A 14,919-nucleotide genomic window follows, 5' to 3' on the forward strand; every position below is an offset into this window, starting at 1 on the left:
TTGGGGTTCAACATTTCCAGTAAGGGTCTTGAAATGGATCCTGGGAAGGTTAAAGCTGCTCTGGAGTGGGCCCAACCTCTGTCCTTGCGGGCAACCCAGAGGTTCTTGGTGTTCGCTAATTATTACCGAATAATAAATAGTTTATTAAAAACTTTTCCTTGATTGTGGCCCCTATTACTAATTTAACTAGGAAAGGTGCAGATCCGAGCATGTGGCCCCCAGAGGCTATTCAAGCTTTTGAGTTTCTCAAAAAAGAATTTGTATCTGCTCCCATTCTTCGTCACCCTGACACTACTCTCACTGTCATTGTTGAGGCTGACGCCTCACAGATTGGGGCAGGGGCAGTTCTTTCTCAAAGGCATCCAACAACCAACAAAGTTCATCCTTGTGCTTTCTTCTCTAAAAAAAAAATGTCACCTGCAGAGGTTAATTATGACATTGGGAATAGAGAGTTGTTGGCTGTAAAATGGGCCTTTGAGGAGTGGCGACACCTATTGGAGGGGGCTAAACATTTGATTACAGTGTTTACTCACCACAAAAATCTGCTTTATATTGAGTCTGCCAAGCGGTTGAATCCTAGGCAGGCCAGACGGGCTTTGTTTTTCACCAGGTTTAACTTTTCCCTTACTTACAGGCCAGGTTCCAAGAACACTAAAGCAGATGCACTCTCTAGGAGTTTTAAATGCAATTCGTCTGAGTCTAGTGAGTGCATTCCCGTCATTCCTAGTGAACTAATTGTAGCAGCTCTGGGATCAGACCTTGCCACACTATTATCCTCAGCTCAGTCTTCTGTCCCTGTAGAAACTCCCCCCGGGAGGTTATTTGTACCAGAGGATCTTAGGGAACAAGTTTTGGATGAAGCCCACAATTCCAAAATGGCAGGACATCCTGGCATCTCCAAAACGGTGTCCCTTTGTCTCGTAGCATCTGGTGGCCTTCTTTTAGGCAAGACGCTAAAAATTTTTTTAATTCTTGCCCTGTCTGTCAGAGGTCTAAATCCTCTAGGAATTTGTCTCAGGGTTTGTTGAGGCCACTATCCATTCCTGATGAACCCTGGTCCCATCTTTCGATGGATTTCATTGTTGATTTGCCCCGTTCTCAGGGAAAACCTGTGATTTGGGTGGTGGTAGATAGGTTCAGCAAAATGAGCCACTTCATTACGCCAGCGCACAATGTTGCGAAATTCAGATGGTAGTTAAACGTACATTTTCTTTTACACACTGCACGTGATAGGATCTTGTTCGCCTTGCACCTCTTGTTTTTAAGATCTGGCGGCATCTGAGTAGCTGAGGGCTCCTCCCGAGGCCAAAGGCGGCTGCTAAAGGCAGAAGTACGAGCCGAGACCAGGGTGCTTGACATTGGTTCTAGATTTAGGGTGCCAACCTTTACAATATGCTTTGTGGTACACACTAGTGATGCAAGGGACAAAAAATTGTTGACCTGCATTTGATGTAATGTGGACTTAATGAAACTAGACACAACCCATCATTCCTCCCTAAATGATATACCTGTACCTGACTGTTACATCTTTGAGGGAGGGACAAGTGCATAAATAAAAGAGACAGATGCCAGTAGGGTAGGAGGGGCTAGGCTGGGGAGACATTGCGGGTAAGGCTCGCCTCTTGCTCACTGAAAGAGTGTCTCCTGCCCAACCTGTGGGTTTTGGCCTGGCCCACAAAACACTAGTAAACAGATTACAGCAACGTTTAGGGACCCACTTGGGGTTCTGACCTGGCTGGAAATGCCTTAAAATAGGGCAGAAATGTTCTCTATACCGTTTAAGTTTCACTATATCCTATTTTTGAAGGCAATAATGGTACATTTTAGCTTGGGGAAGGTTTCCAATGCATACGTCTAATGTGGCCCTGGACTACAGCAAGATTTCTGTTAAACCTTCTTACCAAAAGTTACCACTGAATGAACTAACGTCACCTCAAACTCAACCTAGCAAAAACTGAACTTATCTTTCGAACTAATCCTGGTTCTATTTCCACTTTTACGATATCTTTTGATGGATGCTCATTAATCCTGTCAATTTAGCTCATTGTCTGGGGTTAATCTCTGACTTCTCTCTCTGACCATATTAACCTGTCACTTTTTCTTACGCAATATTGCCAAAATCTGTCCCTTTCACGTGTCATAAGGAATGTTCATTTCCACTACCAGCATAGACAGGTTATTTGTTTTATTGATCTTAGAAAGAAATGATATTCTACAGCTCCCAAAAGAAAGGTTTTGTCACCTGTTATAGGGGCCTCCACCTCAAGCATGGTCTTCTCATGGCGCAAAATTGCTGCCCCCTCACGTATAATGCGCAGAGCCGCTTCCTCCTCCAGTCTTCCCTCCTTGATCAAGTGATTCTTGAGGGTCTCCAGTTGAGGACGCCCCTCGACAAAAACCTCATTCATGGTCAGGCGACGGGTAGGTGGGAAAGGGACAGCTAGGAAAAAAGAAAACACATTTACATTTTATGAACTTGAGAGAAAAAGGTTAAAATATAGGAATAAAGGTTGATGGAGGAACATCTGATAATGCATACATTTTGGAGGCAAGAATTACTACTAAAAGCAATCACATGGGCCATTTACGATCTAGTAACCCACACCACTTCACATCACAAGCAACAAAGCTCTTGGAATAGTCCCCTAATTGACTTCAATGTCATTTGCCTTGAAGGATGTACTTGAGTCTCAAGCAATAGTTGCTGGTAAAAATGGCAGTAAGCATTTCTGAAAGATTATCTTTCGACTTGTGATTGTACCCTTAAAGAAGGAAATGTTAAAACTAAGTAAGCTTTATCAGAAAGGTCTCTATAAATACACCAGTAAACCCTCAAAGTAATGTTGCTCTGAGTCCTCTGTCAAAAGAAACGTCATATTTCTTTCATTCTTTTGTGTACACATGGACTTCTGTATCAGTCTTCCTGTTTTTAGGAAAATTATCTCTTGACTTGTGATTGTACCCTTCCTGTTTTTAGGAAGGTTATCTCTTGACTTGTGACTTGTGATTGTACCCTTTTGAGTACACATGGGCTTCTGTATCAGACTTCCTGTTTTTATCTTAAACCTCCAGGGTTTGGGCTTGAGCATGCTCAGTTTGCTCCTCTCTCCCTCCTCCCCTCTCTGCTGTAATCTGAGTTCGGAACTATGAGCAAAGAGAGACTCAAGCAGGAAGTGATGTCACAGCAAGCTAATATGGCAACTGCTATCCTAAACAAACAGAGACAGTGTCTAGAGCTTTTTACTGAGGTATGGAAAAACATTCTAAAGAATAAAAATGGTGTTATAGTTTGCACTACTATGGCTAATCTATTGGCAATAAACTGCCTTGGTAGCTTTCCTTCTCCTTTAAATCCAGATGACTGCTATATCAAAATCAATATCGAGCAATTCGGAACCGTTGGGGGAACCGTTGGTCAAACCTACCCCAGTCAGACAACAAAATGCCCGGAGTCACCCAGTGTGCCTTTGACTTTAGAAAAGAAACAAATGAATAGATAATAGTGTATGTTGCATTTTATCCCTAGCAGCTACTAAGAACCATCCCTAAACAGTAACATGGGTCTAAAGTAAGTACTTTCACTTGGAAACCCTTGAAGGGATTTCTACAGTCCTCAGCCCCCAAAACTTCTCCGTTATGTCATATCGACATTCTCTGGCCCCACTTTAAAGATCAGATCACTGGCCTTTCGACATGGAAAGAAAAAATTGGCTTAACTTCATCAGAATGTGTCATAGACAAACACACAGCCATTCTATAAATTACATCTCAGGGGAAGCTCCATTACCAGCGACGAAGACCACGGGATACCAGGGCCGGAACTAGAGGTAGGCAGAAGAGGCAGCTGCCTAGGGTGCAATGATAAGGGTGCTGGGCAGCTACCTCTAAATTTGTCTTCTGCCTACCCCTAGTCTGCACCCCACAGTCTTACTCCCCTTCCTTCCCTCTGTCACCCACCCCTCTGTCGCTCTCCCCTCCCTCCTGTTGCCCTCCTCTCCCCTCTGTCGCACCCCCCACCTCCCAATATAAATATATAAACCAGAGAAGAACAGACAACAAAAGCTTTGTTTCCATTCATTTAATTTGTGATATTCCTCCACATATATCACCCTCAGACATTCAGCGGAACAACAATGTTATTGAATGTTCCCAACTCTTGCTCCTGGTTAGATTTGTAGTCATGCCAGTTAAAGTGCTCTGCAAATATACAAGAGCGGCATACAAATACAAGCAGCAAATTATAGCCCAAGGCTAAGCTAACAGAGGGAATATAAATAAGATTCAAAACACCAGGAGTGAATACTGACATGGAGGAAAACAAATGTTCTACCATCGCCTGTGGAAGTATATAAATACTTTAGAGATCAGTTAGTGCTACGTGGCACTGTCTCACCTCCAAAAAATCTTGGCATTAAAAATTCTCTCAGTAATTGGGAGTGGGGGTTGTTAACATTTTTAGGTGCTACTACTTGCTAAGCAACAGTCCTTATGATGTGCAAGATCTATTTCTATATCACAAGCGTAAGCCAGAAATGCTTGACATGACATTCTGTCACCATGTTTTCTCCAAAGGAAAAATTCCCTTGACTGCCATGTATGTTATTGTCATTGGAAGGAGGGAAAAGGGGGCAAATAAAGAACTGTGTCCTGCAAGCAATCATCATCATTTATTTATACAGGTATGGGATCCATTTTCCGTAAACCTGTTATCCAGAAAGCTCCAAATTACAGAATGGCCAGTGTCGGACTGGAGAGTCCCAGGCCCACCGGGGCTTCTAATACAGGGGCCCCCAATTTCCTCCGGGCCCCCAACCACAACCCCCCTCCAGGTCTTTCCATGCCACCGCAAATCCGCCCCCCCGAACCCCCCTCTGGGTCCCCTGGCCTGCCGCAACCCCTCCTGGCACCCCGCACTGCTGCGGCTACCTGTTCTCTCAGTCGGGTCCGGGAGGGGGAAGATCAGGAGACAGCAGTGCAGGCAGTTGATGGGTGCGGGTCTGGGTTGGCAGGGCCGGCCTTAGGCCTATTGGGCCCAATAGGGCCCGCACCTCTGGGGGCCCCGCACCACAGGGCAGCACAGATAATATTTCCCTCAGCACATGATGCTGCCTGGCCTGCCCCCAACTTTGAGAGTCCAGCCCATCCCCAAATCCATAGGTCCAGCCCACCCCCAACTCTGATAAGCCAGTCTATCCCCCAACTCCATAGGTCTAGCCTGCCCCCAACTCTTATAGGCCCAGCTTTCCTCCAACCTTGATAGGCCCTGCCTGCCCCCAATCCAACCAAGCCTGCTCCCAAGCTGAATCGGCCCAGCCTGCCCCAAACTAATTGGCCCAGTCCACTCTCCTATTTCCTCCCTCTCTCTCTTACCCTGTGTGCCTCTATTATGTGCCCCTATTTCATCCCTCTCACTCTCTTACCTTGTCTGCCCCTTTCCTTTCTATTTTGTGCCTGTATGCCCTTATTTTCCTAAATACTTGGTGTGTCAGTAGCCAGCAACACTTTGTCTAGGGGCCCCGCCAACATGATCCCAATTGGGCCCCACATTTGATAGGATCAGCCCTGTTGGCAGGGCTCACCGTTTTTTTACCCGTTGTCCTGACGGCCCAGTCCGACCCTGAGACTCAAATAATAATAACCCAAATTTTAAAAAATGATTTCCCTTTTCTATGTAAAAATAATACAATACCTTGTTGTTGATCCCAACTAAGAAATAATTATTTTTTTATTGCAAGCAAAACCAGCCTATTGGGTTTATTTAATGTGTACATGATTTTCTAGTAGACTTAAGGTATGAAGATCCAAATTAAGATACATTATCTGGAAACCCCAGGTTCTGAGCATTCTGGATAATAGGTCCCATACCTGTATTGCATTCTCCTAAAGAGGTCAACATGTTCCCTTCACAGCTCTTAGCAAATGAAGCTCTTTCACCAAAGCCAAAAAAGCTGCTGCAAGACTTGTGGAATTAGGCATAGAGTCTGAAAAGAATATTATTTTCTGATTCTAAAATAGTTCCTCTTATTCAGCTAGCAATTAAGGCTTACACACACACACGGCAAGATTGTCAGGATTCTCATTGAAGAAAGACCTTGTTTTCGGTTCCTAATACACTGAATGCAAAAAAACTTTGAAAAATGAAAAGTGTTTCTTCCACTTGTACAAAAGGTGGCTCTTCAAAGCTCCAGATCAACATGACTAATTGTTAACACAATATATTGAGTGTAAGCCACTAAATGTTTGACATTTACACAACATAATAATTACATGACAAGAACACCACCGTCACTGTCAGTCTTGTAATAGAATGATGTGACAGAATGCTTAGTGTAAGCTTCCACAACAATGATCCAAGGGATGGTGATAGTCTTGGGAAAAAAGCATTTAGGGTCAGATCCTCAGATCTCTTAAAGGAGAGCTAAATCCTAAAAATGAATATGGCTACAAATGCCATATTTTATATACTGAACGTATTGCCCCAGCCTAAGGTTTCAGATTCTCAATAGCAGTAATGATCCAGGAATTCAAATTTGTCACAGGGGGTCACCATCTTGGAAAGCGTCTGTGACACTCACGTGCTCAGTGGGCTCTGAGCATCTGTTGAGAAGCTAAGCTTAGGGGTCGTCACAAATTATCCAGAGAAAAATGAGATTGATCTGTATTATAAACTGATGCTACAGGGCTCATTATTAAATTCTGCTACTAATTGCACTGGTTTCTGTGCTGCCATGAAGTAATAATCTGTATTAATTACTAATCAGCCTTATATTGTGACATTTCTATTCTATGTATACAGTATATTGTGAGTGGGTCCCTAAGCTCAGTAAGTGACAGCAGCACAGAGCATGTGCAGTGAATCAGCAGAAAAGACCACCTATAGTCTGACAATTCACATAGAAGCTACCACATAGCTAAATAAAAACCCCTATTGGGCACCCCCTAGTAATTTTTGTTCATACTTGTGTTGCTTCCCAGTTTTTTTTATATTTAAATGTGGCTCATGGGTAAAACAAAGTTGGGGACCACTGCCTTAAGGTGATCCAGAAATCCATTACATTTGGGACTGGATGAAACTACCCCAAGATAATTGCATGCATTTTCAAAGCTTCTGCGACAAAGCCTTGGCTGCTAGCTTCATTCAACTCCCTTTTTGAATATTAGGAACACGTCTGTTTGGAAAGGTTATCTAGTAATGGAAAAGGTCTCTAAGGGTTTCTTTTGTGCATTTCAGATGCAAACATACAGGTGCTTCTTCATTCAGTAATTAATGTTTTCAGACGAATGACACTTGTCATTGACAAAACATTTGTCCTAATCTAGTTAAAAAAAAGCAATTGCAGTCAGTGTATGTAATAGAAACCTTAGTCTGTAGGCTTCGCAGGAGCAGAGAAATGATGCATAATCTCATTAAAGGGGTTGTTCATCTTTGAGTTAACTTTAAGTATGATGTAGAGAGTGATATTGTGAGACAATCTGCAATTGGTTTTCATATTTTCTTATTGATGGTTTTTGAGCTATTTGGCTTTTTATTTGGCAGCTCTCTAGTTTGCGATTTCAGCAGTCTGGTTGCTAGGGTGCAAATTACCATAGCAACCATGTATTGCATTGAATAAAAGTTTGTAATATTAAAGGAAAACTATACCCCCAAACAATGTAGGTCTCTATAAAAAGATATTGCATTAAAAAGCTCATATGTAGAATTCTGCATCATGTAAATAAACCATTTTCATAATAATATACTTTTTAAGTAGTATGTGCCATTGGGTAATCATAAATAGAAAATTGCCATTTTAAAGAATAAGGGCCGCCCCCTGGGATCGTAGGATTCACAGTGCACACAAACATACCAAAAAAACCATACATGCCAATTAACAGACAGAGTTGTGTCTTTTGCTTCCACACTTCCTTCTGTTACATTAGAGTTGTAGTATTTCTGGTCAGGTGATCTCTGAGACAGCACACAGATTATCACGAAATGGGGTTTCAAGGCAAGAGATTTAAAAAGGTAATATTTACTTAATTATATATACCAGTTTGGTAAGATTCTTTAATATGCCACTTAATATGATATAAACTATCTGTTGCTTAATTAATTCATTTCGGTGATATAGTTTTCCTTTAATAGGAAAGGACCTGAATGGCAAGATGAGTAGTAAAAAGTAGCAATAACAATAAATATGTAGCTTTAAAAGCATGTTTTTAGATGTTGCCAGTGACTCCTATTTGAAAGCTGGAAAAAAAAATCCGAAGAAAAGGGCAAATAATTTAACTATTGAATATAAATAATGAAGACCACTTAAAAAGTTGTTTAGAATTAGCCATTCTACAGCATACTGTAAAGTAAAGGTGAACAAACCTTTTAAAGATCTACCTAATATGTACAGTATGTGCTATGCAAACAAAGGATAATTCTTTTAATTACTTCATTTAAAAAGCTTGTGTTTATTTGTTCCAACGTGAACTAACAGTGTACCATATCATTGCAGTTTTAGCAGCAGGAGCCAACAGATGTTCAAAAACTTTGGGTAAAGAAAAAATAAGGAAAGAGGCTGACCATGAGGGTGGAAATCATGACAATTAGACACTGCCCTGAGTTGTAGAGGTGGGAAGTTTGTACGTCCATGGGCCCCACACTTTCTCAATTTGTCTGGGCACCCTCTGCTCAGATAGAGATTAAAGATTTCCTGTATTTTAAAGGAAGAGTAACACCAAACAATGAATGTGTTTTCAAGTAATGAAAATATAATGTAGTGTTGCCCTGCACTGGTAAAATTGGTGTGTTTGCTTCAGAAACACTACCATAGTTCATATAAACAAGCTGGAACGTAATGGAATACTTCTTCGTTCCACTACGTTCCACAGTCTTAGTGCTCCCCTGCATTCCGTTTAAATCCATTCAACCGCAGAGGAGTGCAGGACTAAATGCATCCGATTCTTCCTTATGGTGAGTACCCATGACGCCGCACAAAAATGCTGAATGGAGGTGGAACACAACATGCTGCATTCGTCGGTTAAGTACAGCATCATGAGTATGCGTCTATTAGGAAGAACTGGATGCATTTAGTCCTGCACTCCGCTGCGGCTCAACAGATTACAATGGAACGCAGGGCAAAAACGGCCATTTGTAACTTAGTTTGAACTATGCTATGAATTATGAGTCCTGTTTCAATGCTCTTAAAGAGAAGATCCATCTCTGTTTCAGTTCTTGATCCTCCCAAGTAGGACACGGGGGTCAGCATTTTCTTGATAAATATGTACTCCATGCAACTGGGTTGATTATCTATCATTTTGTTATTTTGACATTGTGTTCAATCCTCTCTATATTTTGGTAATCTCTTATTCAAGTCTAAAGTGGCCGGAATCAGTGGAGGTAGCAATACAATACATTTTTGAAAACATGCCAGCTTGCCATTGGCTGTTACAGGAAGTGGTCCAACATTAAGAATCTAATAGGCCTATTAATGAAGCCTTAAAATTTTGTAGTCGAGTTTTAATGGAAAAAAATCCAAATTTTTATAGGGGGAAAAAAACTTGAATTTTGTTGAGATTTATTATGCTCCAAAGCTGCTAAAATTTCTAATCCAAAATACTCTAAAATATGTTGAAACCATGTAGAAGTCAATGACAGATGGTCCCTTTAACAACTGGAACATGTTTTTTACCTTCAGGTTTCTTGATAGTTTCAAGATGTTTGTGCTGGTTTTCCTTTGATAATCCAAATTTTTCAGCCAACAACTCAAAAAAGAGTTTTCGGAACACCAAATCGAAAAAGTTGCATGAGTCAAATGGACGCTTGATTTTGTCTCAACTTTTTTTTTTAGCACCGATTTTTTTGAGAAAAATTATTGATAAATTAAGGACATTCTGGTTTAGGAGTTTGGTCACATTTTTTTTTGAGTGAGAAAAAGTCGAGTTTTAGTAAATAACCCCCTAAGTGTGTATTGATAGCAATATGAGAGCATAAGCAATCGCATTTCCATAGAAAGACATTTTCAGCTGCATATAGTAACAGTCTGACCTAGATAGGTATTCTTGAGGATGACATTTAGGGCATACAAAAATATATACAATAGCTGGTATATAGGTTAACAGCACTGATGCAATTACATACCTTAAAGTGATACTGACACATTCCTATAGAAATAAGAAGTGTCGGTATCAGTGAAAAGAAGCTGCATGAGAAATATAAGCAGCTAAAAGCTCCCCCCCCCCCCAGTAACAGCGACCCTCCGATCTTATTTCAGTCACGCTGGGCTGGGGGGCAGCGCGATCCCTCCATAGGCTGGAGTCCTGTTTTCATTTGTAATTATCTCCTGCACTGAACAGCCAGAAAAATATACAACGTTTCTAACTTAATTGTCTTTTGGTAGAGAGTATGTATGTATGAATACGTGGCAATAACACTTAGATACTTCTGTAACAATTTAAGATATGTAAAAATTTTAGATAATCAGATCTCTTGGGGAAACTGTGACTTAAAGGGCAACTTACCTTCATTAGCAAAACTGTAATAACACATAAAAACCACAGAAATGTTTGAAATTTTGTAAAATGAACATGGTAATTAAGGTGTGTGGCCAAAAAACGGGCGAGGTCCAGGCGCCAAATCTTTTTTTGTCCCTTTTTCTATTTCCAAAATGTTGGGAGGTATGCTTACTTTGCGTGTAGCCACCTTAATGTGCATCCTAAGAAAACATCTTCGAACAAATTGAACACAGTACACTGTCTCTCGCTTGGGGTTGCCACCTGGCCAGTATGTTATGTTGTTGGGATAAACCATAATTTTTACCGGCCAGGGTGGTAAAAAACTGGCCAGGTGGCAACCTTATTTGCAAGAGTCAGACCTAATGCCAATGCTATAGAAATAATAATATGAAATTATAGATGTAATGAGAAAAGGTTTCAGCTGATCTTTAAAGGAGCAAGCCATACAAAGGCTCAAAATCACTAAGGGAGCTAAGCACACGGGCAGATTCGGGAAGATTTAGTCGCCTGGTGACAAATCCCCTCTTCTAAGGGGCGACAATCTCCCCGAACTGCCTTCCTCCTGCTATAATGAGAAAAAATCAGCGCCAATGCACTCACAACGCTTTGATTTCTGAAGTCGGCAAATCGAAGCGCCGCTAGTGCATTGTCGCTTTCTCATTATAGCAGGCGGAGGGCAGGGGGGGGAGGCAGTTCGGGGAGATTGTCGCAAACATAAGAACGTAAAGGACAGATGCCCTTCAGTAAATCTGCATGAACTCACCTCATAACATGAAGCAAAAACTACATAAAAACACTACATGAAACTACTGCAAGACCCGGAATGTTCATTGCTAGACTCTGCACCAGAACCATCTACATGCAATATCACAATGACATCATCATCATTATTATTTTATTACTAACATGTATTTATAAATCTCCAACATATTCTGCACTGCTGCAAAATCACAGAATTAAAATGATACATGATAAAAGTGGTCAAGAGGGACATACTCAATAGAGCTTACAATCTAAAAGCGGTGTGCTGTCTCATTGGCTTGCACCCAAGTTGGGGGGGGGAGAGAAATTACTTCACTGTGAAGCTCTGAGAAAAAGAAAAATCACAGCAACTACATAAAGCGAGAGCAGTCAGTGAAAGTAGGGCAGTGCATGGAAAGCTGACAAGTGTATTGGGGACACTCTCAAATAAGCAAAGCTATTGGCTCATATCAGAGAAAGAACATAAAACGCGGTCTTCTTGCACTGCATCTCCAGTAGATGACACCCTAATATGTAAATTACAAGCGGGTAATTCTCTAAACACATGCACGGTATAAAATACTCCAAAGGCTAATAGATATTAAGTAAATTGGATTTACACTGGAGCTGTATACCATGAATGAAGATACAGACCAGTGAATTGTAATGTTGTAACAGTTTTATAAATGGTTTCATCCTATGAAATGAGATACAGACCAGAGAAAATCCCTACTGTATAAATGGGATATAAACCGTGGATCCCTCCTATAAACTGAGATACAGACCAGAGAAAAGCCCTAATGTATAAATGGGATATAAACCGGGGATCCCTCCTATAAACTGAGATACAGACCAGAGAAAAGCCCTATTGTATAAATGGGAAATACACCGGGGATCCCTCCTATAAACTGAGATACAGACCAGAGAAAAACCCTATTGTATAAATGGGATATAAACCGTGGATCCCTCCTATAAACTGAGATACAGACCAGAGAAAAGCCCTATTGTATAAATGGGACATACACCGGGGATCCCTCCAATAAACTGAGATACAGACCAGAGAAAAGCCCCATTGTATAAATGGGAAATACACTGGGGATCCCCATATAAATTGAGATACAGACAAGAGAAAAGCCCTACGGTATAAATGGGATACTAGGTATACTCTAGGGACCCCTGAATTGAAGACCTAGAGTTCCACACAAATCCTCTCCTGCTCCCACATATCTTACATGTTCTTTAACCCTGTAGCTTTGGCACTGCTTTGAGGTGATGTTTGATTTTCCAAGTTTTCTTCCAAAACATTCACCTACTTTCTCCTTCTTTGTAGACCACATATTTCTTCGACAAGAAATGGATAAAATAACATATGCACACCCCTTATTCTATCCCGCCTAGACTGTTGCAACCTGCTACTAACCTGTCTCCCATATTCCCTCAGCTTCTTCCCTTCAGTCTTGTGCAAAACTAATCCTCCTACTGCTGTTAAAATCTTTACTATGCCCCTTCCCATTAACCAAAACATAGTTAACCAAAAGCATTCTCTTTATAAAGCCCTCAATTCCTCTGCACCTCACTACATCTCAGTTGTATCTCTATAACCTCCTGGCCAACTCCTCCTCTCATTTTGGCCCTTATATAGCATTTATCATGTATTATATATGTGTGAGCAGGGCCGCCATTAGAAATCACGGGCCCCCGTACAACAAAATTTTTGGGGCCCCCTGGGCCCCGCCCACACTGACGACCAAGCTCCACCCCATATCCCGCCCACTCCACATCGCAGTTAAAAGACCACACAGACATCAGCGCTAAAAAAGTAACCCCCCCACACAAGTTGTAAAAAGCTATTGATGGTCAGGGCCATTTTTTAAAAACATTGGTGGCAGGGGCCCCCTTATAAGTTATAAAAAACTTGGGGCCCCAACAAAAATTTTTTAAAAAAACTAAAAAATAAACAAACATTGGTGGCAGGGGCCCCCTTATAAGTTAAAAACAAATTGGGGCCCCAAAAAAAATTTGAAAAAAAAAAGATTTTTTTTGAAAAAAAAAACCATTGGCGGCAGGGGCCCCCTTATAAGTTAAAAACAAATTGGGGCCCCAAAAAAATTTTGAAAAAAAAATTTTTTTTTGAAAAAAAAAAAACTGGTGGCAGGGGCCCCCTTACAAGTTAAAAAAATTAAAAAAAATTTAAATTTAAAAAAAAAAAAAAAAAAACAATGGTGGCAAGGGGCCCCTTACGAGTTAAAAAAAAAATTGGGGCCCCAAAAAAAAAGTTTTAAAAAAAAGATTGGAGGCAGGGGCCTATAGAATATTAAAATAATACATTGGTGGCCAGGGGATTAAAAAAAAAAAAAAACCACAAACTGGTGTTCAGTAGGATTGAACTCATGGCTTCAGTACTTCCACTTCGCCTCCTTTCGTGACTTCGGGTCTTTTCACCGCTTCAGGACTTCAATTTCGGCTCTTTTCGTGACTTCGGGTCTTTGCGCTGCTTCAGGACTTCGGCTTCGGCTGTTTTCGTGACTTCGGTTCTTTTCGGCGCTTCGTGACATCGGCTTTTTCCGTGACTTCGGGTCTTTTCGGCGCATCGGCTTCGGCTTTTCGGCACTTCCGCATTCGGCACGCAAGAGGCAAGACGTACGGCTCGGGCGCTCGTAATCTTCAAAAAATGCAGCGCTGCCGGGCCCCCCTTCATGCCCGGGCCCAGTACGCTTGTCCCCCCTGTCCCCCCCTGATGGCGGCCCTGTGTGTGAGTGTGTGTATATATATATATATATATATATATATATATATATATATCTCAATCAAAAAGTCCAGACAACTTGCTTGTTCATCAGAAAAAACTTTTATCAAGCAAGCAATAAGTACAAAGTTTCGAAGCTCCCGCTTCTTTATCAAGCAATAAAGTATTGGATGACATCACATCCTTTTAAAGCCATAAGTATAAGCCACACCCATAAGTGGGATGTGGTTTACCATGCAATATATATAGACCAATAACCATAAGCTTAAACAATATAACACATCTGTGTCAATTAGAACATGATAATAGTATCATACAATTATTAGAGAAACATATTGGTCAAAGTTAACAATATGATAAGCAAAAAAAGAGTTATAAGGAATGTGTGATATATATATATATATATATATATATATATATATATATATATATATATATATATATATATATATATATATATATATATATATATATATGTGTGTATATATATATAGCAAAAATATGGAAGATACCCGCACTCCTTCACATGTATTCTTTCTCCGGGTGCTAGGTCAAATATAGATATATAAAATTGTAGAAAGGACCAGCACTCCGTGTTCCAAAAAAATCAGTGCTTTATTCAAAACTCACAGTGTCTCCAACGTTTCGACCCTCTTTGGGGTCTTTATCAAGGATAACACGGAGTGCTGGTCCTTTCTACAATTTTTTATATATATATATATATATATATATATATATATATATATATATATATATATATATATATATATATATATATATATATATAATACACAAAAGCCATGAAAATGATATCCTTATAAACGGTGAATAGCGATGTCATTTCTGTCACATGACTCACTGAAACGTGTGTATTATAATAAATAAAGTACCCCCTGTTGCAAAATATGAGGATATTAGAAGTTACCTCGGTCTTTGGCCTTGTGTTT

The 14,919-nt window shown here is 40.5% G+C and overlaps 1 protein-coding gene across 2 annotated transcripts in view; it reads right to left on the reverse strand.

The window, feature by feature from the left end:
* The window catches only part of LOC108712283 (serine/threonine-protein phosphatase 2B catalytic subunit gamma isoform), a 64,636-nt gene that overhangs the window by 27,429 nt on the left and 22,288 nt on the right, over positions 1–14,919 (reverse strand). For both annotated transcript variants that reach the window (XM_041588097.1, XM_041588096.1), the window contains exon 2: positions 2,243–2,440. In XM_041588097.1, the coding sequence (XP_041444031.1) occupies positions 2,243–2,440 (198 nt within the window). The remainder of the gene's footprint in view (positions 1–2,242; positions 2,441–14,919) is intronic.

This window comes from Xenopus laevis, chromosome 3S, assembly GCF_017654675.1.
Source record: "Xenopus laevis strain J_2021 chromosome 3S, Xenopus_laevis_v10.1, whole genome shotgun sequence".
Classification (NCBI taxonomy): Eukaryota; Metazoa; Chordata; class Amphibia; order Anura; family Pipidae; genus Xenopus; species Xenopus laevis.